A 26,347-nucleotide genomic window follows, 5' to 3' on the forward strand; every position below is an offset into this window, starting at 1 on the left:
ACGGAGACTTGATTACACACAGGTGGATTGTATTTATCATCATTAGTCATTTAGGTCAACATTGGATCATTCAGAGATCCTCACTGAACTTCTGGAGAGAGTTTGCTGCACTGAAAGTAAAGGGGCTGAATAATTTTGCACGCCCAATTTTTCAGTTTTTGATTTGTTAAAAAAGTTTGAAATATCCAATAAATGTCGTTCCACTTCATGATTGTGTCCCACTTGTTGTTGATTCTTCACAAAAAAATACAGTTTTATATCTTTATGTTTGAAGCCTGAAATGTGGCAAAAGGTCGCAAAGTTCAAGGGGGCCGAATACTTTCGCAAGGCACTGTATATACAGTGTTGTAACAATGTACAAATGGTTAAGGTATACAAGGGAAAATAAATAAGCATAAATATGGGTTGTATTTACAATGGTGTTTGTTCTTCACTGGTTTCCCTTTTCTTGTGGCAACAGGTCACACATCTGGCTGCTGTGATGGCACACTGTGGAATTTCACCCAGTAGATATGGGAGTTTATCCAAATTGGGTTCGTTTTCGAATTCTTTGTTGATCTGTATAATCTGAGGGAAATATGTGTCTCTAATATGGTCATACATTGGGCAGGAAGTTAGGAAGTGCAGCTCAGTTTCCACCTCATTTTGTGGGCAGTGTGCACATAGCCTGTCTTCTCTTGAGAGCCATGTCTGCCTACGGCGGCCATTCTCAATAGCAAGGCTATGCTCACTGAGTCTGTACATAGTCAAAGCTTTCCTTAAGTTTGGGTCAGTCACAGTGGTCAGGTATTCTACCACTGTGTACTCTCTGTTTAGGGCCAAATAGCGTTCTAGTTTGCTCTGTTTTTTTGTTAATTCTTTTCAATGTGTCAAGTAATTATCTTTTTGTTTTCTCATGATTTGGTTGGGTCTAATTGTGTTGCTGTCCTGGGGCTCTGTGGGGAATGTTTGGTCCCTCTCTCTCTCTCCAGGGTCTCTCTCTCTCTCTCCAGGGTCACTCTCTCTAGGGTCCCCCTCTCTCTCTCCAAGGTCCCTCTCTCTCTCTCCAGGGTCTCTCTCTCTCTCTCTCCAGGGTCACCCCCCACCCTCTCTCTCTCTTTCTCTCTCTCTCTCTTTCTCTAGGGTCCCTCTATCTCTCTCCAGGGTCACTCTCTCTAGGGTCCCCCTCTCTCTCTCCAAGGTCCCTCTCTCTCTCTCCAGGGTCTCTCTCTCTCTCTCCAGGGTCACTCTCTCTAGGGTCCCCCTCTCTCTCTCCAAGGTCCCTCTCTCTCTCTCCAGGGTCTCTCTCTCTCCAGGGTCACTCTCTCTAGGGTCCCCCTCTCTCTCTCCAAGGTCCCTCTCTCTCTCTCCAGGGTACCTCTCTCTCTCCAGGGTCCCTCTCTATCTCCCCATCTCTTCTTTGAGAAAGAGAGAGACTCATTGTCCCGGTGCCAAATCAGCCTGTGTTTGTCTGTGTAAAAAGCAACTGTTCTGTGCCCTCCCTCTCAGCCAACCCCCACCCCACCAACCCCACCCTCTGTGACAGGTGGGGGGGATTGAGGCAGCAATCTACCAATCGAGCAAAGGAAAGACACACACACACCGGCTGGGGGCAGTACCACACACACACATGGTGCCGGGCTGGCTGGGCGGTACACTGCCAGTTAACACCACCTGCCTCAAACACAAACACAAGATGACAGATCAGTTGTGACTGCACACAGAAATCAAGTAGCAAGACACACACACACACTCATGCAGACCCAGTATTGTACCAGACTACATCCATTTTGTCAGCGTTTTCTATTCAGGCCAAGAGTAGGTGCGGCCACCTCCTATCTACAGTACTGAATGGCTAAAACACTATGATATGCATTAAGTTAATTTGATAATTGTTTCACAGTGGTAATAGCTGTTGTTGGGGACCACACCGGTAATTATCTCTCTGCCCCCCCCCCCCCCCCCCCCCCCCACACACACACACACACACACACACACACACTCCCCCTCCACACACACACATACACACTCCCCCTCCACACACACACATATACACAAATAAAAGGCCAGAATAAAAGACTGCCATTAAAAGCAAGCTCTTTCTCCCTCCATACTGAGAACAATGGGAGATGGGAGTAAAGCCTAGCAGAGCAGCTTGGTGATAGACAGAGCCTCTGTCTAACAGTAGCAAGTGAACAAACAACACACCTCTTCTGGTGCATTCCACACATTTCTCCCTATCACTCAAGGACATGTTTACCCTTCTTCATCTCCTCAAAATTACAGAGTAGAGAAAGAGAGGGAGCCAAGGGAGGGAGGAGGGAGGGGTTCAGGTGTTCCAGAACAGCTGTTATTCAAAAACAGAGAGGGAGAGGAAGAAACAAAGAGAGAGGGGGATGAGACAGAGAGAGAGGGGGATGAGACAGAGAGAGAGGGGGATGAGACAGAGAGAGAGGGGGAAGAGACAGAGAGAGAGGGGGAAGAAACAGAGAGAGGGGGATGAGACAGAGAGAGGGGGATGAGACAGAGAGAGAGGGGGATGAGACAGAGAGAGAGGGGGATGAGACAGAGAGAGAGGGGGATGAGACAGAGAGAGGGGGATGAGACAGAGAGAGAGGGGGAAGAAACAGAGAGAGAGGGGGATGAGACAGAGAGAGGGGGATGAGACAGAGAGAGAGGGGGATGAGACAGAGAGAGAGGGGGATGAGACAGAGAGAGAGGGGGATGAGACAGAGGTAGGTAAGTCTACTGATTAATATCACCAGAGAGACGGGGGAAACTTGATGGAGCGGCGTTATGATGAAAAATAGATGAGACAGTCTTGTATACATTTGACAAGGGAATACACCGGCACCTCGCTGGCCAGTGTACCTACACAGATGCACGCATGCACACACACCAGAGGTGGAAAAACTATTCAATAGCCATACTTGAGTAAAAGTAAATGCAATACACAAGATGGCATGATTTCCTTGTTATTATTATAGTATTTATATTTTGACAGCCAGGGGCACACTCCAACACTCATTTACAAACTAACTGAGTCAGCCAGATCAAAGGCAGTAGGGATGACCAGGGATGTTCTCTTGATAAGTGTGTGAATTGGACCATTTTCCTGTTCTGCTAAGCATTCAAATTGAAACTGGTACTTTTGGGTGTCAGCGAAAATGTATGGAGTAAAAAGTACATTATTTTCTTATGGAATGTAGTGAAGTAAAAGTAAAAGTTCTCAAAAATATAAATAGTAACATAAAGTACAGATACCCCAAAAAACTAGTACTTTCAAAAGTACATTAATAGTACATTAAAGTTAGTACATTAAAGTATTTTTACTTAAGAACTTTACACCACTGACACACACACAGCCCCAGTAGTCAGTGGATGAGAGATTGGTAAACACAGTGGGCTTAGTGTTCAGACATCAACACTACACACATGGTATCACGCAAACACAGAAACAATACACACTGTCTCTGACACCCAAACACAAACACCCAAGCCAGTACAAACAGCCACACTTGTTAGTAACAGTCTCAGAGGAAATATGGCAATATGTTTCATTTCAGCTTTGCTGTGTGTGGCCATGGAATAGATGAGTACAACTGAAAGGTTTGAGTAGGCCAGTGTTGGCTGGTGGCACTTTAAATGGGAGGAGGGGCTCATAGTAATGGCTGAAATGGAATAGATGGAATGGTATCAAACACATCAAACAAACACCTGGATTCCATGTGTTTGAGACCATTACATTCACTCCATTCATTATTATGAGGCGTCCTCCCATCACCAGCCTCCTCTGGAGTAGGCCTATGACACCATCTCTAAATCCTAAAAAGGGAATTCGTTAAACAGAATGAAATGATCACATGGCTGTTTTAACTTTTACATCATGGTGGTAGCCTAATCATTTGATTAGGAAGATCCACGTTATAGCACAATTGACATTTAAAAGATTGTTGCCTTGAGTCACTGGCTTACTGGGGCTCTCTCATACCGTCCTTGGGAGGGGTGTGTCACCTGCGTCACCCCCCCCCCCCATGCCTCAGGACTACCTGACATGATGACTCCTTGCTGTCCCCAGTCCACCTGGCCGTGCTGCTGCTCCAGTTTCAACTGTTCTGCCTTATTATTATTATTTGACCATGCTGGTCATTTATGAACATTTGAACATCTTGGCCATGTTCTGTTATAATCTCCACCCGGCACAGCCAGAAGAGGCCACCCCACATAGCCTGGTTCCTCTCTAGGTTTCTTCCTGAGTTTTGGCCTTTCTAGGGAGTTTTTCCTAGCCACCGTGCTTCTACACCTGCATTGATTGCTGTTTGGGGTTTTAGGTTGGGTTTCTGTACAGCACTTTGAGATATCAGCTGATGTACGAAGGGCTATATAAATACATTTGATTTGATTTAAAACGTGCATCGTGATCTGATTGAATCTGGCCCCTTGTCTCACTAATCTGGAAAACCCAGCACAAAATTGTTGCGTAATTGCGTCAGAGATTTTAGCCTCACAAATGTCCAAAAAATGAATGTTCCTAGTTACATGGCTGTGAAAATGCGCTGAAAACCATTTGTCTCAGTGCATCAAGGCTGTATCACACCCGGCTGTGATTGGGAGTCTCATAGGGTGGCGCACAATTGGCCCAGCATTGTCTAAGTTTGCCCGTCATTGTAAATAAGAATTTGTTGACTTGCCTAGTTAAATAAAGGTTAAATAAATAAAAATAAAAGATGTCTTGTTCCACCTCTAGCATGAGACCATAATGACTTGTCATTTCTTGGATGGCAACCCAATAGGTGAAAACATTCCCTGTACTGTGTCGCTCTCTGGTGGATGTCTGAGGTACAACGGGGGCCATCTCATCATAAGGCATTAAGTTAATTAAATCCTCTGCTTATGTCCTATTGCAGGGGTTTAGTTCATATTTTGCCATGCTAACACCTGTCCAGTCCTGCTTCCAAGTGTTAAATAAATACAAATGAAAAGATGTCTTGTTCCACCTCTAGCATGAGAGACCATAAAGACAAGTCACATCTTTGGATGGCAACCCAATAGGTGGCAAGGAATCATAAGCATTGGGCCTGTGTATTTTAGTGACTGAGGAAATACAGGTACTGCCTTAAAGTGGTAAAGACCCATCGTGCCTTTATAAGAGGCAGCCAGTCTGGACCAATCATGTATATGAACACTAGATTGCAAACGCTATGCATTGGCCAATGGGAAGCTTTGAAGCCAGAGTCAGCCATATTGGACTCCTCAGAAGGTAGAATTCTCCATAGGAATGAATGGAATCATACATTATTTGAATGTAATGTTTCATGGCATCACAAACGTGCTCAATGGGTGACATGTCTGGTGAGTATGCAGGCCATGGAAGAACTGGGACATTTTCAGCTTCCAGGAATTGGGTACAGATCCTTGCGACATGGGACCATGTATTATCATGCTGAAACATAAGGTTATGGAGGATGAATGGTGCAACAATGGGCCTTAGGATCTCATGGTATTTCTGCGCATTCAAATTACCATCGATAAAATGCAATTGTGTTCGTTGTCTGTAGCTTATGCCTGCTCATATCATAACCCCACCATGGGGTACTCTGTTCATAACGTTGACATCAGCAAACCCCTCACCCACATGACACCACACACACGCGGTCTGCCATCTGCCCAGCAAAAAACAGGATTCATCCATGAAGAGCACTTCCAGTGGTCGGTGAGCATTCGCCCACTGAAGTCAGTTACGACACCGAACAGCAGTCAGGTCAAGACCCTGGCGAGGACGAGCATGCAGATGAGCTTCTCAGACGGTTTCTGACAGTGCAGAAATTATCCGGTTGTGCAAACCCCCAGTTTCATCAGCTATCCAGCAGGTGAGGAAACCGGGTGTGGAAGTCCTGGGCTGGCGTGGTTACACATGGTCTGCGGTTGAGGCCAGCGAGTAATATTTTGGAAGTTTATTGGAATTCTCAACAAAAACCACTCTGTAGACTTAAAAGACTGCCATACCAAAAACTCCTACACTTCATCAATCCAGTTCCCCAATGACATCAAGACCAAATAGGTTCCATATCTAACATTGGTATGCAAAACCATAAACCCATGGACCCAACCACAAAGAGGTTCCATCCATTGTTGTTCAAATGCAACCTGCTCAGGTTTGAAAGAAGCACAGACAAGATTTCACCTTCTCCAAAAAATATTTATTAAACTGTGGGGGCAGCCTTGGGGGGCAACTTCGCAGCTGCAACCTGGGGAAGCAAATCAAAACAAGACATTTAGTGCTGCAGATTTGTTCAGAGGTTACTCCAATGAGTAAGTGGGTTCTCGATCTAAACAAAGTAATGAGGCCTACATCACACTGGAATAAAACTTGGACACTGAGTTCACTAGAACCCCACAGAAACGCCAGTCATGTCACGACAACACATGCCATACCTGGTTACTTGGGATAAAAACTATTTCTTAAGCCATCAAAAACACCACAGGGGGGAGCAAAGCGATGACGCCACCATGTAACAGCCAGGGAGGGCCAGGTTAGTGCATCTAAATTCAGCTCATCACAAAGGATCAAGAGGGAGAAGCTGCACCATACGGTGGATTCAGTCAGCATGAAATTCCCTCTGCTTGTTTACCCTTGAATTGTCACACCGTTGTTCTTCTTAGGCAGACAGATTGCTGCCGACAGGGGCTGAGCTGCTGTTTGTTTTTGCCACAGAAAAAAAAAAAAAAACTAAGACTGACACTCATTATGCAGGCTGTGAGGCTCAGGAGCAAAGTTAGAGACTATAGCTAGACCAAGGACAGCTGGCCTAATTCAAAATGCTTGGGCAACACTGTGCTAATGCTCTCATTACATGCACTGTGGGATGTTCTACCATCAAAGTGCAGGGTGACATGTTTTAGTGATGAAATAAACGTATTTTTTGCAACAAAACATGTTTGGGTCTACTTTTTAGGTAAGGGCCCACAGGCCTGATACGTTAAGGTACCGGTGAGCCTTGTGGCCTTTATTCCAGCCAGGCAAGGCAGCAGATAGCCTAGCGGTTAGAGCGATGGGCCAATAGCTGAAAGGTTACTAGTTTCAATTCCCCAAGCAGACTAGATAAAATCTAAAGGACAAAATAAGCCCCCCCTTCCCTCATTTGACCAAATTATCCCACGGTCCTGATTTAACCAATTTGTTTTGCCTTTGTCTGGGCCAGGCCTGCACAACCCATGGGCTCCCCAGAAGAAAAGTAACCAAACACTGTTGGTGGAGTAAAGAAAAGGGCCTCACCTGGCCAGCAATCCTGTCCAGATCTCTGGTTCCCTGGGCGGTTAGTCTGCGACCACTGCGAGAAGAGAGGTTCAGTCGGTCAGCAACAGAACAAATTCATCACATTTTATTGGTCACATGCGCCGAATACAACCGGTGTAGACCTGACAGTGAAATGCTTACTTACAAGCCTTAAACCAACAATGCAGTTAAGAAAAATAAGTGAAAGTAAAAAAGTAACAAATCGAGCGCAGCAGTAGAACAGCAGCACGGTCATAGACAGGGGGTACCGGTACAGAGTCAATGTGCAGGGGCACTGGTTAGTCCAGGTAATATGTATATGCAGACAGGGGGTACCGGTACAGAGTCAATGTGCAGGGGCACTGGTTAGTCCAGGTAATATGTATATGCAGACAGGGGGTACCGGTACAGAGTCAATGTGCTGGGGCACTGGTTAGTCCAGGTAATATGTATATGCAGACAGGGGGTACCGGTACAGAGTCAATGTGCTGGGGCACTGGTTAGTCCAGGTAATATGTATATGCAGACAGGGGGTACCGGTACAGAGTCAATGTGCTGGGGCACTGGTTAGTCCAGGTAATATGTATATGCAGACAGGGGGTACCGGTACAGAGTCAATGTGCTGGGGCACTGGTTAGTCCAGGTAATATGTATACGCAGACAGGGGGTACCGGTACAGAGTCAATGTGCAGGGGCACTGGTTAGTCCAGGTAATATGTATATGCAGACAGGGGGTACCGGTACAGAGTCAATGTGCAGGGGCACTGGTTAGTCCAGGTAATATGTATATGCAGACAGGGGGTACCGGTACAGAGTCAATGTGCAGGGGCACTGGTTAGTCCAGGTAATATGTATATGCAGACAGGGGGTACCGGTACAGAGTCAATGTGCAGGGGCACTGGTTAGTCCAGGTAATATGTATATGCAGACAGGGGGTACCGGTACAGAGTCAATGTGCAGGGGCACTGGTTAGTCCAGGTAATATGTATATGCAGACAGGGGGTACCGGTACAGAGTCAATGTGCAGGGGCACCGGTTAGTCCAGGTAATATGTATATGCAGACAGGAGGTACCGGTACAGAGTCAATGTGCAGGGGCACTGGTTAGTCCAGGTAATATGTATATGCAGACAGGGGGTACCGGTACAGAGTCAATGTGCAGGGGCACCGGTTAGTCCAGGTAATATGTATATGCAGACAGGGGGTACCGGTACAGAGTCAATGTGCAGGGGCACCGGTTAGTCCAGGTAATATGTATATGCAGACAGGGGGTACCGGTACAGAGTCAATGTGCAGGGGCACTGGTTAGTCCAGGTAATATGTATATGCAGACAGGGGGTACCGGTACAGAGTCAATGTGCAGGGGCACTGGTTAGTCCAGGTAATATGTATATGCAGACAGGGGGTACCGGTACAGAGTCAATGTGCAGGGGCACTGGTTAGTGCAGGTAATATGTATATGCAGACAGGGGGTACCGGTACAGAGTCAATGTGCAGGGGCACTGGTTAGTCCAGGTAATATGTATATGCAGACAGGGGGTACCGGTACAGAGTCAATGTGCAGGGGCACCGGTTAGTCCAGGTAATATGTATATGCATAGATAAAACAGAGTAGCAGTGTAAAAGAGGGGGGCAAAGCAGATGGTTAGCCATTTGATTAGCTTTTCAGGGGTCTAATGGCTTTGGGGTAAAAGCTGTCGGACCAAGACTTGGCATGCAGTAACAGAACAGTACGACTAGGGTGGCAACTAGAGGTCAACCGATTATGATTCAACTAGAGGTCAACCGATTATGATCGGCGATAGCGATTATTGGAGGACCCAAAAAGCCGATACCGATTAAAATCGGCCGATTTTTACAACTGGATTTATTTGTAATAATGACAATTACAACAATACTGAATTAACACTTATTTTAACTTAATATAAAACATCAATAAAATCCATTTAGCCTCAAATAAATAATGAAACATGTTCAATTTGGTTTAATAAACAAAGTGTTGGAGAAGAAAGTAATATGTGCCATGTAAAAAAGCTAACGTTTCAGTTCCTTGCTCATAACATGAGAACATATGAAAGCTGGTGGTTCCTTTTTACATGAGACCTCAATATTCCAAGGTAAGAGGTTTTAGGTTGTAGTTAATATGGTATTTATAGGACTATTTCTCTCTATATCATTTGTATTTCATATACCTTTGACTATTTTATGTTTTTATAGGCACTTTAGTATTGCCAGTGTAACAGTATAGCTTCCGTCCCTCTCCTTGCCCCAACCTGGGCTCGAACCTGGAACACATCGACAACAGCCACACTCGAAGCATCGTTACCCATCGCTCAAAAGCCACGGCGCTTGCAGCGCAAGGGGAATAACTACTCCAAATCTAAAAGCGAGTGACGTTTGAAACAGTATTAGCGCACACCCAGCTAGCTAGCTAGCCATTTCACATTGGTTACACCAGCCATTAGGCAGATAGGCTTGAAGTCATAAACAGCGCTGTGCTTGTGAACAGCTGCTGGCAAAATGCACGAAAGGGCTGTTTGAATGAATGATTACGGGCCTGCTGCTGCTCGGTCAGACTGCTCTATCAAATCAGACTTAATTATAACATAATAACACACAGAAATACGAGCCTTTGGTCATTAATATGATCGAATCCAGAAACTATCATTTCGAAAACAAAACGTTTATTATTTCGGCGAAATACGGAACCGTTCGGTATTTTATCTAACGGGTGGCATCCCTAAGTCTAAAAATTATTGTTACATTGCACAACTTTCAATGTATGTCAATTACATAAAATTCTGGCAAATTAGTTCGCAATGAGCCAGGCGGCCCAAACTGTTGCATATACCCTGACTGCGTGCAATGAACTCAAGAGAAATGACCATTTCACCTGGTTAATATTACCTGCTAACCTGGATTAGTAGTTATAACTAGTGATTATGATTGATTTATTTGTTTTTTTATAAGATAAGTTTAATGCTAGCTAGCAATTTACCTTGGCTTCTACTGCATTCGCGTAACAGGCAGGCTACTCGTGGACTGCAATGGTTAGAGCGGACTAGTTAACTAGTTAACTGTGTGGTTGCAAGATTGAAACCCCTGAGCTGACAAGGTGGAAATCTGTCATTCTGCCCCTGAACAAGGACGTTAACCAACATTTCCTAGGCAGTCATTGAAAATAAGAATGTGTTCTTAACTGACTTGCCTAATTACATAAAGGTATAAAAAAATTAAAATAATTATTTTATTTTTAAATAATCGGAAATTGGCACCCAAAAATACCGATTTCCGATTGTTATGAAAACTTGAAATCGGCCATTCCGAGTAATCGGTCGACCTCTAGTGGCAACATCAACATCCTTTATACAGGTCGACTACCAGAGACGGGAACACTTTGGCAATGACACCACTACACAACCGCCATAAGATGAAATGTGCCCAACCATGTGCAGAAAATGCTACAAAGCTACAAAATCAATTACCAAATCTGAATGAGCCTGGTCAGAGCACAATAGTACATTTATGTTATTTGCATGGAATCTGGATAATGAAATTGAGCACTTGTAAGATGCTTTGTCTGTATACGGTTTTGTTCAGTGGGCACAAAAAGGTTTCAACAAGGGGCGAAAAACACATTTGGTCTTTGTTAAGCGTTGCATGAAAACCAAATGTATAATCCACAACCCAGCGGTGCTCTGGGTCCAGGACTAGGTGACTAAAACAGCTCATATCTGGTGTTTCACTCGGTTCTCAATAGAAGTAGAAATGTAGGATTGGCTTGCTTTCCCTAATCCTAACCACAAGGACCAATGAGAAAGTCAACATTGGCTCAGTGTCTAGGAACGTTCTAACCAGCGTGGTTCTACTCACCCGTTGGGGTTCTTCTCCACCATCTTGAGAAGCTCGAGGGCCTGCAGCACCTTGCGGGCCACGTTTTTGGAGCCAACACTGAAGTGGGCGGGACACACACCGTTCCTCTGGCGACCACCATAAATTTTGGTCATGGAGCCCACACCGGCACCCCCACGCAGGTACAGGTGGCGCACTGTGGAAGCTGGGAGGGAAGAAGAGGGGTCAACACCACTGCTAGTCAGAGTCACAGTGACCTTGTTCCATACTTCTGTACTAACAGTGTGGAAAATAATTTGGGTCTAAACCAATGCCAATAACAGATTGGATTTACCATACTACACTAACGGCCTGAGCAGACAGGTAGTCCTGAAGGGAAGAATGTCAATGATCAAAATCATACCAGCTCTGGTGTAGAACCAGTTCTCGTCGCTGGGGGCCAGCTCCTTGTGTTTGGCCAGCTTGACAATGTCCACCCAATCTGGGACCTTCAGCTTTCCTGACCTGGAACAGGAAAAGCATGTTAGTCACTCAGAAAAGCTCAGTGCATTCCTAAGCAAGAATTGAACATGGCTTCACATGTATGCGACTCACTTCTTCAGGAAAGCCGACAGGGCACGGACAAACTCCTGCTGGTTGACGTCTTTCACTGTGACACCAGGCATCTGTCAGAGAGGTAGAGAACTTCAGTATGAGGTACAATGCATGAATGATGCTATGTAGACTGCAACGAATGTCCTGGGTAGATTGAGGTCCTGAGCACATCCAAATATGTAGCCTAGCTACTCAAGTAACTAACGTTAGTTATAGTTATGTGCAGACGATAGGATGACTCGACCGCCCCAATAATCAGAAAAGTTAAACTGATGATTACACGTCTACTATTGATAGTTTTAGTTGGCTAGCTAATTATATAGACTACCTACCTTCCTGTCAGAGTGGCGATTGAAAATATGCACATCGTGATGATACAAATTTTCAGTGCAAAATCTATCTGAAGTCCAATTTAAGCAAATATTTGATATCAAGGCATAGTTGGGCAAAAGTGCTCACCAACAAACCGGCTACCGTTAAATAAAATGTGATGGTAATTAACTGGCTGGAGTTAGCCACAACGCTAGCAATGAACCTCAGTATAACCCCGAGACCTGTAACCACATCAGAAATTCGAGGCAGAAATCCAGACAGTATAAGGATCACAAATCAACACCAGACGAGCGTAACACATTCAAATGGAGGACACCGTTAGCGCAGATAACATAATTGTCTTGCCTAAAGTGGACAAACAAAACGCGAAATGTTTAGGCCTCAACGCAGAGGAATGGGGGCAGCCATCACTGGAAGGTATGTGCGAGTGCCGCATGCAATTTTATATATGCTAAATCATCTACATGACTCTGTAGACTTTCCGGAAAACACTGTATTTGTTAAATGATTGTTTAATGTATACGCGGTCAGTAATGGGAGAATAATTATCACGAAAATGTCATACAGTTGGTCAAATAAGGCCAGAGAACAGACATCCTTTACCTTGCTTGTGGACAGCGAGAGGAAGAGGGTAAGACGGGGTTTCCAGCCCGTGTTTAAACGGGCGGATCGCGTTCAATCTCGCGAGATATGATCTCACCCTGTACGTCGGTATTTTCATCACAAGATGCCCTGTTGATGAATTTCTAGCCCAATCAGAGTAGAACCTGATGAATTTCAAAGCAGCTTGCAGTGCCCAAGGTTAAGGCTACATCACAATCAAAAGCCTTGAATTATGAAATTGTCTGCAAAAGAAGAGGCACGTGCCCTGGAGCAGCAATAGGAATTAATTAGCGGTTTTTTTGTGGTATATGGAAATACTGTTTTATTGCATCAATAGAATACTAATATCTAATGTTACTATAGTCTGCACAGTGAATGCAATAACCAAGATGCTGTAATTCAAAAAATGATGTTTTTATTATAATAATAATCTTGCGACATATCCTGTCAGTATTTGAAGATCTGTGAAATGCATTGTAACCATATCTTATTCTTAATTATTCAGCTTTAATATTGCAGATAGATTGTGGCCTCCATCAATGTAATTGTCTGCATCATTTTCAATCCTCCATATTTTTGGGGTAAATATATAGATAAAATACATCTATTTGTTTAAATATATATTTTCCTTATTTTTTTCCCCCTAACCCTATCATCCCTCCCCTAATTGGAGTAAACCAATGGACAACAACAATTAGGCTTCTACTTCCAGTTTATACATACTATATAAAACCATATCTTATTCTTATGGGATTTCCACAAATAGCCTACTGACAGAGATCATGATCAAATTCCTTTGAATTCTACATGCAACAATCTTTCTTTATTTCCCATGGTGCATGGGAACAATGCCAAAAAAATGTGCAAAAAAAAACAATGCTGCTTAATTAGTTATTATCCTAGAAATAGTAGTGGAAAAATAAATGCACTGCTGCCTGAAACAAGGCACAGTGAACATGGGCTTTTTTCACAGAACAATGCCCAAACCCTTCGGTAGATGAAGGTTTGCCCTCCCTGTCCCTCCCTTATTTTTCTCAATTGTTTTTCTCTGTTCATCATCTCTTCCATCAGCGCCATTATGTTTACACACGTTTGAGTGTCTCTCTCTCTCTCTGTGTGTGTGTGTGTGTGTGTGTGTGTGTGTGTGTGTGTGTGTGTGTGTGTGTGTGTGTGCATTTGCACATGTTCGGTTGACTTGAGTGTGTGTGTCTGCGAGTATATGTGTTAACTATAACCTTGGTCTTTTCTATTTACTTATTTACAATGCTTGTGGTGACCTTTGCACAGCTCGGGTGGAAAGGTTAGCACTGCTTCAACATTGAAACAATTGATATGTTTGTATAGACACGACCAGGAGATAGGTGGGCAGAGAGGGTAATGACGGTTTATGAGTTTATTCTGTCAGTCAGCACAGAAGAATAGAGGGAGAGGAAGAGATAGGGAGGTAAAAAACGAGGGAAGGTTTACAGAGGACAGATTAGAACTGTCATAGACTTATATTTACATTTACATTTTAGTCATGTAGCAGACGCTCTTATCCAGATCTATATATCCCCAACATATCAGGTCATTTGGTATTTTCTCATTTATTCAACTGTTATTTGGTATTTTATTAGGATCCCCATTAGCTGTTGCGATAGCAGCAGCTACTCTTCCTGGGGTCCACAAAATCACCTTCTGTTCTCTATCCATTCTCCTTCCATTATATTCTCTATCACATTTTCTGTCATCCATTGAGCTTCCTACTATCTGATCTAAAGCTCTGCCTGTGTAGTGTGGCTGTGCGTCGGTATGCTTGTGTTGTCTCTCAATGCTTAATTGATTAACAAAAGTAAATTAATCACATTGAAAGCGACCAGTCACAGATTCAAACCGAAGACAGCCACATAAGGTGGAATGAACTCTATTAATTATTTCAAGGCTCTTCAAGGAGCAGGACAGGAGACAACTGTATCAACTGATTATGCAGCTGTATAAAACGATTATTCCAGTCAGTCATAATTATTATGAAAACGGACAACTTGTCGTCTGGATGTCCTGAAAAAGTCAAACTCATTATTCTGAGGAGACAGGTGGCATATTACAGAGCTAAATCTGCTATTTCAATATCCAGACGCTTTGTTAATTTGAGCCCATTGTTTGAAAATGTTATGAAATTACCTGTCAATCACACTCGAGCAAGTTCACACCAATGTCTCCTGCTCTGTCTGTCTGCTGCAGTGTGCAATGTTAGCGGTCTGTTTCACAGAGCCTACCCTCTCTACACTGTGTTTGCATGGTGCTCACATCCTCTGTCACGTCCTGACCTTTGTTCCTTTTTTTCTATCTCTATTTTGGTTTGGTCAGGGCGTGAGTTGGGGTGGGCATTCTATGTTTTCATTCTATGTTTTGTTCTGTGTGTTGTATTTCTATGTGTTTGGCCTGGTATGGTTCCCAATCAGAGGCAGCTGTCAATCGTTGTCTCTGATTGAGAACCATACTTAGGTAGCCTGTTCCCACCTGTGTTTGTGGGTAGTTGCTTTCTGTTTTATGTTTTTCACCTTACAGGACTGGTTTGTGTCGTTCACGCTCATTGTTGTTTTTTTTGTCATTCAGTGTTCAGTTTATTTAATAAAATTTACTATGAACACTTACCACGCTGTGTGTTGGTCCGATGATTCCTATTCCTCATCATCAGACGAAGAGGAGAGCCGTTACAGACCTACCCACCACCAAAGGACCAAGCAGTGTGGAAGAATGGACTCCTGGACATGGGAGGAAATCTTGGATGGCAAGGGACCATGGGCACAGCTGGGAGAATATCGTCGTCCTAAAGAGGAGCTGGAGGCAGCCAAAGAGGAGCGGCGACGCTACGAGGAGTTGGCTCGAGGAAAAGTGCACGAGAGGCAGCCCCAGATTTTTTTGGGGGGGGAGATTGGCGGAGTCAGGTAGGAGACCTGAGCCAACTCCCCGTGCTTACCAGGTCGAGCGTCGTGCTGGTCAGGCACCGTGTTATGCGGTGGAGCGCACGGTGTCTCCAGTGCACGTTCACAGCCCAGTACGTTACATCGCAGCTCCTCATATCGGCCAGGCTAGAGTGGGCATTGAGCCAGGAGAGATGAAGCTGGCCCAGCGCATCTGGTCTCCAGTGCGTCTTCTCGGCCCGGGTTATATGGCACCAGCCCTACGTACGGTGTCCCCGGTTCGCCAGCACAGCCCAGTGCGGCCTGTTCCAACTCTCCGCACTTGCCGGGCTACAGGGGGTATCCAACCAGGACGGGTTGTGCAGGCTCATTGCTCGAGACCTACAGTGCGCCTCCACGGCCCAGTGCATCCGGTGCCTCGGCCAAGGAAGAGGACGCCTGTAGGTCTCCCCAGCCTGGTGAGTCCTGTGCCTGCTCCCAGAACCAAGTCTCCCTCCAGTCCGGCGCCGCCAGAGCCTCCCGCCTGTCCGGCGCCCGCTGTAAGGGTCCCCAGTCCGGGGTCGGCGGCGAGGGTCGCCACTCCAGAGGCGCCACCTAAGTGGGCCAAGACTAAGGTGGAGTGGGGACTACGTCCCGCACCAGAGCCGCCACCGCGGTGAAAGGCCCACCCAGATCCTCCCCTAAAGGTTCAGGTTTTGCGGCCGGAGACCGCACCTTGGGTGGGGGGGGGGGTACTGTCACCTCCTGTCATTAGTTCCTTTTTTGTCTCTATTTTGGTTTGGTCAGGGCGTGAGTTGGGGTGGGCATTCTTTGTTTTTGTTCTGTGTGTTGTATTTCTATGTGTTTGTCCTGGTATGGTTCCCAATCAGAGGCAGCTGTCAATCGTTGTCTCTGATTGAGGACCATACTTAGGTAGCCTGTTCCCACCTGTGTTTGTGGGTAGTTGTTTTGTGTTTTTCACCTTACAGGACTGTTTCGTGTCGTTCACTCTTTGTTTTTTGTCATTCAGTGTTCAGTTTATTTAATTAAATGTACTATGAACACTTACCACGCTGCGTGTTGGTCCGATGATTCCTGATCATCAGACAGAGGAGAGCCGTTACATCCTCAGTGTGAGTGCTCTGTCAGGTCCAGTCTACGCTGACCTTTTCACTCTCTAAGTACCCGTACAGGTCTCCAATACCTAGAAAAAATATCGAACAATCTCTCCCCCTCAACTTCCTGCCTCTGCGTCTCCCTTTTCATTTATTTTTCCTTTACTCTGTCCTCCCACCACTCGCTTTTCTCAATCAATCTTTCTCTTTTTAGACCTCCCACTCACTCTCTCCATTCTTGCCCCCTTCTCAAACTATTGCTGTTGTCTTTTTTTTTTTATGTCCCAGGTAAATTGACTGAGAATGCTTACTCATGTGCCCAATAATGTTTCTACCATATTTTGTGCAGCTACCATGTTGTGCTGCTGCCTTGTTGTTTTGCTACTATGCTGTGTTGTCATGTGTTGCTGCCATGCTCAATCACATTTATTTATAAAGCACTTTTTACATCAGCTGATGTCACAAAGTTATATACAGAAACCCAGCCTAAAACCCCAGACAGGAAAGCAATGCAGATGTAGAAGCACTGTGGCTAGGAAACACTCCCTTTAAAGGCAGGAACCTAGGAAGAACCCTAGAGAGGAACCAGGCTCTGAGGGGTGGCCAGTCCGCTACGGGCTGTGCCGGGTGGTGAATATAACAGTACATGGCCAAGATGTTCATAGATGACCAGCAAGGTCAGATAATAATAATCACAGTGGTTGTAGAGGGTGCAACAGGTCAGTTGGCTTTTCATAGCTGAGCATTCAGAGTTCGAGACAGCAGGTGCGATAGTGAGAGATAGTCGAAAACAGCAGGTCCAGGACAAGGTAGCACGACCGGTGAACAGGCCAGGGTTCCATAGCCGCAAGCAGAACAGTTGAAACGAGCAGCAGCATGACCAGTTGGACTAGGGACAGCTAGGAGTCATCAGGCCAGATAGTCCTGAGGCATGGTCCTATGGCTCAGGTCCTCTGGGAGGGGAGAGCGACAGAATTAGAAGGAGCATACTTAACTTCACACAGGACACTGGATAAGACAGGATAATTACACCAGATATAACAGACTGACCCTAGTCCCCCGACACATAGACTATTGCAGCATAGATACTGGAGGCTGAGACAGAAGGGGTCGGGAGACACTGTGGCCCTGTCCGACAATATCCCCGGAGAGTGCCAACCAGGCAGGATATAACCCCACCCACTTTGTCTTAGGTCTCTCTTAATGTAGTGTTGTGGTGTTTCTCTTGTTGTGATGTTTGTTTTGTCCTATATATTTGTATTATAATTTCCCCCATCCCCGCAGGAGGCCTTTTGGTAGGCCGTCATTGTGAATAAGAATTTGTTCTTTAACTGTCTTGCCTAGTTAAATAAAGCTAAAAACATAATAATAATAATTTACAACCTCACCTGGAAGCCAGTTTCATGGGAGAGCAGGGGATGAAAGAGCCAATTGTTCAATGGTAATAATTAGTTAGGGAGCCATGATAGGACATCCACTGTTGGGACAAGTGCAGAAGGAACTTTGAATGATCTCTTAGAGATACTCTAGGTTTGACACCTCAACCCGTTTCACTCTTGTCTTCCTCTCTCGTTTTCCTCTGCTACCTCCCCCACCTGTTTGTCTCTGTCCCCCTCTTAGGTTCAGCCATGGAGCACATGTGGCTGAACTCGGTGAGTCGGTGTGTGGTATCTGTGTTGGTGATCGTGGTGAGTGTGAGGATGTCTATGGGTGGTGGTGGGATAGAGGAGGATGGAGGAGGCCAGGGTGGAGGTGGTCATACCCGGAGCGGAAGTGTTTCTGCCTGCCTGAAGTTGTGTCTGGGCTGAGTGGGGGCAGTGGGGGGGGGGGGGGGGGGGTTCCTGTCTCTGTGCTGCTGAACCTGAGGAGTCCCCAGTGCCTGTACACCTGCATCACCCTGGTGTGCTGTTCTCTGCTGGTCAGGCAGTTCACTGTCTGCCTGCTGCTGCTCATGACCCTCAACTCCCACCTGAAGCACCGCATGGGGAGCAGGTGAGTCAGAGAGAGGGGGTTAAAAAGTACCAAAGCTAAATCAAGTGCACCTGAAAGAATTTGCCAAATGTTCTCAGGACTGCACTCTAGACCAGGAGTTCCAACAAAAATATAAAAAGAACAAATATATATTTGTATGAATAACGCTAGAAACAACAGAATAAACAATTGTATTATTACATACAGTAGAAAACATGAGTAAATCTTATTTCTAATGATGATGACTTTATTTCTCAACTCCTTATATTGAGCTCATCACACTCATTGGAGCTCATTACACTCATTGGAGCTCATTACACTCATTGGGAAGGATGGGCAAAAATGACTAACTACACAGTACAATTACAAAATGCCATAAAGATCAATGTATCAAAGTAAACTACCAAATACATTTGAAATCTATTTAAAGACATATTTCAAATACATGTAACAGAAATACTGCCCATCTCTGCTGACTGGAGTATCTGACATAGGGTTTGAAAAGTACGGGTCACAGAAAGTGCAACTGGTTGCTGGTATGCTTTCTTGACTTGGATATACATTTTTGACAAGTTTTACCTTTTTTTAACCAGCTAAACAGCTACTTTTAGCAAAAATGTGTTTGGAGTATCCTTTGTTTATCTAATAGGCTATGTTAGTGTTTATACTTCCAATTATAACGTGGGGAGATTAAAATAATGAAAAACTGACAACCAAATCTATTCATTTTAAAATGTTGGTTAAGGTTACTTCTCCTCGCCATCATCATTCACCTGATGATAAGACAAGACGTGAAAAATGCATTTTTGGCTAACATAAGATGGGGGTCTTTAGGTCACCAGTTTACCTCTGTGGGGGTCCCTGGGTAAACAAGGTTGAAGACCCCTGCTCTAGAACATCAGTGGTTTAATTTGACCCACTGGGTTCTCTCTCTGTTTCAGGTACAATTCACTGGTGACACGTCGGCGGTCCCTGTTTCTGGTCATGCTGTGCTGGGGGGCCTCTGTTCTCTCCGCATTTGCCCAGTTCATCGGCTGGAACATCCTGGACACCTGGGGAGGGGAAGAGGGATGGCTGGATGGGCTGGGGCTGGACGGGCATCCCCCCAGGCAACTGGACCTCCCCTCCTCCCCGTCCGATGCCTCCCAAGTACAACCAGGACCGCTCTGTGATCGGGAAGTACCTCCCTTACGGCGGCTTCCTGTCTAAGTTCTACGTGGAGGATCTCCATAACTTCACCTATGCAGAGATCCATGGGAGCCACTGGGGGGTGTGTGCCACCGACACTGTCCTCAGCCCCCAGTTCCTGGTCTATGTCTATGGGGTGACCGTCTTCCTGCTCCCCCTAATGGCCTGCTGGCCATTTACCTAGCTCTGGTCTGTGTGATGCCCAGACAGGACCCTGATGGTCTGGGCTCTGTCCCCCCAAAACACAGCTGTCCCCATGCCCACTCTCTGGGCCTCTCCCTCTGTCTTCTTGTCCTCCTGTGTCTGCCCCTTCACATCACCCACTCCCTCCTGCTTTTCTCCCCAGGCACACTGCCCCCGACCTGGGCTTTCCCGCTGGTCTCTCTCCTGTCGCAGCTCTACGGTCTGGTGCCCCCTCTCCTCTTCACCATTCCCATACAACGGGTGGGGGCCAAGCAGGCCCCCCTGCCTCTGCCCCACCTGACCCCCACAGGGGGTAAGACGGTGGGCAGAGCCCTGTGTTCAGCTGTGCAGGGGGCATCCTGCTCACTCAAAGGGAGGCTGTGCCCAGATGTGTGTGTGTAACATGGAACGGGAAAACAGGGAAGGTGTGTGTGTTAACACGTTGTTACAACACCAGCATTCCCATCTCATATGTTCTAATTCACTCTCTTAGGCTCTGTTTACACACATGTCTAATATGGTAATACATCGAAATTGCTGAACATCCAATTTCCTTGGAGGTTTGTTCACAAACATAAGTTCCAATCATTGTGTGTAAACAGCGCCATGTATCATTGTGTGATTCACAAGGACCTTCTTTGGGTATGTTTTCCCATATATATTCATCAACCTGTCAGTAGCACATACTAGACGTTAATTAGTTTTTCACACACTGTGCTGTTTAATTATTGAGTCCCATATCAAATAAGGTCACTAACCAGGCTTACATCCAACCTTTTTAAGCTGTGTAAAGTACATTTCGGATAAAAAAGGTCAAGACAGACCTGATGGAAACATCTAATTTGTCAGTAGACGTTCCAAATGTCAGCCAAACAAAATACGCTAGATAAGCTGGGATCTTTTTGTGTCGGTAAAATTAATTATGTGAGAAATAGCAGAAGAAATGCCTTTGCGCGCAAATATTTATATAATAACCATCATACTGAAGTAAACTTGGAGTCACAAGATGACATGGTGTGGTCCTTCCACTACGACTCGGGAAACCATGTAGTTTATGAGGCTACAGATTGAATTAATTATGATGAAATTCACAGGGTGGTGAAAATGCAAGGAGATGAACTTGATGCTCCTTTACAATAAATATTGAGGTTCTCATTCTGCCATTTGACAAATTAAAATAATCTTGCTCTTTTATCCATAATAATCTCATCAACCACACTGTATCTGCGAGCTGTTGTCTAGGGCGCAATTGCCAAGACCAGAGTGAGCATATTTACTATATAACGGCAAACATTTTTGTGACTAAACCCTCAGTAGAGTTGAAAATGCGATTAAAACCAATTTAAATTCAATGTTTTATTCAGTACTTGGGAATTGAACTGCAAAAGTGTTGTATGTGTACTACATCATCATGCACAGTCTTTTATCAGCATCAAGTTAATTTGTTGGAAACACATTGCGCATATTGTTTTAATGCGGATTTTTGAATATTCACACGAAAATCTGTCGCCAATGGGATGGAAACATAGCTACCGAGAGAGAAAATATCACGCAACAGACTTCTCATCTCACACTGATCCAGAACTAAGCCTGGGACTAGATCAGGATATGTCTGCATTGTAACATGCCTTCTGCTGCTGCTGCTGCGGATGCTATAGATCTGGCTTTGATCATGTTTAATTAAACACACAGTAATAACAGCATGGTTGGTCCGGCGAGGCCCTCATAATTATAGCAGAGAAATGCTCTTCATGGCTGTTTTGATTTACTGAGTAAATCTAACACTCTCCTTAAATAAAAGGCCTTGCTCTAACTAATTGGATTGTTCATCCTCAGGCCACGTTGGTGTGAAAAATGATGCACTTGTGCACATGCACTCTCTCTCTATCTTTCTCTCTCTCTCTCAATTCAATGTTCTATTTGGGGGGTTTATTGGCATGGGGGGGGTTTATTTGGGGGGGATTATTGGCATATGTATACATATGGAGGTGTACCTGTGGATGTATTTCAAGGCCTACCTTCAAACTCAGTGGCTCTTTGCTTGACATCATGGGAAAATCAAAAGAAATCAGCCAAGACCTCAAAAAAAATTCTAGACCTCCACAAGTCTGGTTCATCCTTGGGAGCAATTTCCAAATGCCTGAAGGTGCCAAGGTCATCTGTACAAACAATAGTACGCAAGTATAAACATCCTGGGACCGAGCAGCCGTCATACCGCTCAGGAAGGAGAAGCGTTCTGTCTCCTAGAGATGAACGTACTTTGGTGCGAAAAGTGAAAATCAATCCCAGAACAACAGCAAAGGACCTTGTGAAGATGCTGGAGGAAACAGGTACAAAAGTATCTATATTCACAGTAAAACAAGTTCTATATTGACATAACCTGAAAGGCCGCTCAGCAAGGAAGAAGCCACTGCTCCAAAACCGCCATAAAAAAGTCAGACTACGGTTTGCAACTGCACATGGGGACAAAGATTGTACTTTTTGGAGAAATGTCCTCTGGTCTGATGAAACAGATATAGAACTGTTTGGCCATAACATCCATCGTTATGTTTGGAGGAAAAGGGGGAGGCTTGCAAGCCGAAGAACCATCCCAACCGTGAAACACGGGGGCGGCAGCATCATGTTGTGGGGGTGCTTTGCTGCAGGAGGAATTGGTGCACTTCACAAAATAGATGGCATCATGAGGCAGGGAAATGATGTTGATATATTGAAGCAACATCTCAAGACATCAGTCAGGAAGTTAAAGCTTGGTCGTAAAATGGATCTTCCAAATGTACAATGACCCCAAGCATACTTCCAAAGTTGTCGCAAAATGGCTTAAGGACAACAAAGTCAAGGTATTGAAGTGGCCATCACAAAGCCCTGACCTCAATCGTTTAGAAATTTGTGGGCCGAACTGGGCCGAACTGAAAAAGCGTGTGCAAGCAAGGAGGCCTACAAACCTTACACCAGCTCTGTCAGGAGGAATGGGCCAAAATTCACCCAACATATTGTGGGAGGCTTGTGGAAGGCTACCCGAAACATTTGACCCAAGTTAAATAATTTAAAGGCAATGCTACCAAATACTAATTGAGTGTATGTAAACTTCTGACCCACTGGGAATGTGATGAAAGAAATGAAAGCTGAAATAAATCATTCTCTCTACCATTATTCTGACATTTCACATTCTTAAAATAAATTGGTGATCCTAACTGACCTAAGACAGGGAATGTTTACTAGGATTAAATGTCAGGAATTGTGAAAAACTGAGATGAAATGTATTTGGCGAAGGTGTATGTAAACATCCGACTTCAACTGTGTATATAGAGTATATATTTATTTATATAACTCTCTCTGGTTTTAAGTGGGTCTATCTCTCTCCCTTTCCCTCTTGTCCCTCCCTCTATTCTCTCTCTCTTTATGTTCATCTCTCTCTTCATGTTCATCTCTCTATGTTCATCTCTGTCTCTCTTTATGTGCATCTCTCTATGTTCATCTCTCTATTTATGTTCATCTCTTTATGTTCATCTCTCTATGTTCATCTCTCTCTCTTTATGTTCATCTCTCTTTCTCTATGTTCATCTTTATCTCTTTATGTTCATCTCTCTCTTTATGTTCTTCTCTCCCTTCTCTTCTCTACATTCAGATAACTGCCAAAATAAAGGAAACAATTAAGTAAATGAGAGATATAAAATATATTGAAAGCAGGTGCTTCCACACTGGTGTGGTTTCTGAGTTAATTAATTAATTAAGCAGTTAACATCCCATCATGCTTAGGGTCATGTATAAAAATACCCAGTTGCCCATTATTTTAGCTACCATGGCTAGAAGAGATCAGTGACTTTGAAAGAGGGGTCTCAAAGGAGCATAGGGGGTTTAAAGGGTGTGTGTGTGTGTGTGTGTGTGTGTGTGTGTGTGTGTGTGTGTGTGTCTCAGTCACCAGATCTCAAACCAGTTGAACACGTACGTGAGATTATAGAGTGACTCCTGAGACACCACCACCAACAAAACACCAAATTATGGAATTTTTCATGGAAGAATGGTGTCGCGTCCCTCCAATAGAGTTCCAGACACCTGTAGAATCTATGCCAATCTGCATTGAAGCTGTTCTGGCTCGTGGTGGTCCAACACCCTATTAAGACACTTTATGTTGGTGTTTCCCTAATTTTGACAGTTACCTGTACATCATCATACATCAATCCGCCATCTCTATTTTTCTCTCTCTCTCGGTCTACCGGTTTCTCCTCAAACCCCACCTTCAGATCTTCACAAAAACAACATCTCTCTCTGCCTGGAATACATTGTTGATGGAGAGCAGTTCTGGCTTGGGTGTCCATTCAAACGTTCCGTCTGCCTGAGAGCACAGTCCTTCCTGATTAGGCTGTGCTTCTCTATCCGCTGCCCACCTACCGACACGCTCAACCACTTCAATCAATGGCTGGGACCACAATGGCACAGCACGGCCCGATGCACCACAAAGGTCATTACCAGAGAATAGAGGCCACTCTGGTCACCTTACTACCATTAACAGAGGCTAACTGGGGCCAGTGCTACTGCTGGCACTTCCTATTTCACAGTGCTGGTGTTTATCTGGTATTGGGTAGGAAATTATGTGGTAAGAATGTGTACTTTAAAAGCACTGACATGAGATATTTCAAAATTAGGAAAACACCTTGTCTAGTGGTGAAACAAATAAGCAATTAATTGGTATTGCTGTGTAAATTACCTTCTTATCATGTCTTACTTGATCATTTCTGTACCTTACAATAAAGATCATTTCTGTACCTCACAATAAAGATCATTTCTGTACCTCACAATAAAGATCATTTCTGTACCTCACAATAAAGATCATTTCTGTACCTTACAATAAAAAAAAATGTCTGTACGTAACGATTGGAGCATAAAACACTAAACCTACAATGGTGGTTGTAATGAACTAATGGTATAAAATGCCTATGACGGTAGGCTATCATAGGAAAGAGATGTGCCTGTCATAACAGGCCACGACACGTCCTAAAACAGAAGAACTACTGATATAAACGCGTTACAACAGGCCACGACACGTCCTAAAACAGAAGAACTACTGATATAAACGCGTTACAACAGGCCACGACACGTCCTAAAACAGAAGAACTACTGATATAAACGCGTTACAACAGGCCACGACACGTCCTAAAACAGAACTACTGATATAAACGCTTTACAACAGGCCAAGACACGTCCTAAAACAGAAGAACTACTGATATAAACGCTTTACAACAGGCCACGACACGTCCTAAAACAGAAGAACTACTGATATAAACGCGTTACAACAGGCCACGACACGTCCTAAAACAGAACTACTGATATAAACACGTTACAACAGGCCACGACACGTCCTAAAACAGAAGAACTACTGATATAAACGCGTTACAACAGGCCACGGCACGTCCTAAAACAGAAGAACTACTGATATAGACGCGTTACAACAGGCCACGACACGTCCTAAAACAGAAGAACTACTGATATAAACGCGTTACAACAGGCCACGACACGTCCTAAAACAGAACTACTGATATAAACGCGTTACAACAGGCCACGACACGTCCTAAAACAGAACTACTGATATAAACGCTTTACAACAGGCCACGACACGTCCTAAAACAGAACTACTGATATAAACGCGTTACAACAGGCCACGACACGTCCTAAAACAGAACTACTGATATAAACGCGTTACAACAGGCCACGACACGTCCTAAAACAGAACTACTGATATAAACGCGTTACAACAGGCCACGACACGTCCTAAAACAGAAGAACTACTGATATAAACACGTTACAACAGGCCACGACACGTCCTAAAACAGAAGAACTACTGATATAAACGCTTTACAACAGGCCACGACACGTCCTAAAACAGAAGAACTACTGATATAAACGCTTTACAACAGGCCACGACACGTCCTAAAACAGAAGAACTACTGATATAAACGCGTTACAACAGGCCACGACACGTCCTAAAACAGAAGAACTACTGATATAAACGCGTTACAACAGGCCACGACACGTCCTAAAACAGAAGAACTACTGATATAAACGCTTTACAACAGGCCAAGACACGTCCTAAAACAGAAGAACTACTGATATAAACGCGTTACAACAGGCCACGACACGTCCTAAAACAGAAGAACTACTGATATAAACGCGTTACAACAGGCCACGACACGTCCTAAAACAGAAGAACTACTGATATAAACGCTTTACAACAGGCCAAGACACGTCCTAAAACAGAAGAACTACTGATATAAACACGTTACAACAGGCCACGACACGTCCTAAAACAGAAGAACTACTGATATAAACGCGTTACAACAGGCCACGACACGTCCTAAAACAGAACTACTGATATAA

The 26,347-nt window shown here is 44.5% G+C and overlaps 1 protein-coding gene and 1 pseudogene across 2 annotated transcripts; one reads left to right on the forward strand and one right to left on the reverse strand.

Moving 5' to 3' along the window:
* Positions 1-6,162: 6,162 nt before the first annotated feature.
* On the reverse strand, positions 6,163-12,710 carry rs19 (40S ribosomal protein S19). Its single transcript, NM_001160511.2, is given in 6 exon segments — positions 6,163-6,227; positions 7,256-7,310; positions 11,128-11,311; positions 11,510-11,610; positions 11,701-11,771; positions 12,637-12,710. Coding segments are annotated over 5 exon segments (456 nt in total). The 5' UTR covers positions 12,637-12,710; the 3' UTR covers positions 6,163-6,182.
* Positions 12,711-18,261: 5,551 nt separating this feature from the next.
* LOC149984473 (adenosine receptor A1-like) lies at positions 18,262-21,782 on the forward strand (annotated as a pseudogene). The gene is made up of 2 exons (XR_016493122.1): positions 18,262-18,625; positions 19,546-21,782. The product of XR_016493122.1 is annotated as an adenosine receptor A1-like (transcript).
* Positions 21,783-26,347: the final 4,565 nt, after the last annotated feature.

Source organism: Oncorhynchus mykiss, chromosome 3 (genome assembly GCF_057628025.1).
Source record: "Oncorhynchus mykiss isolate SJ-2025 chromosome 3, ASM5762802v1, whole genome shotgun sequence".
Classification (NCBI taxonomy): Eukaryota; Metazoa; Chordata; class Actinopteri; order Salmoniformes; family Salmonidae; genus Oncorhynchus; species Oncorhynchus mykiss.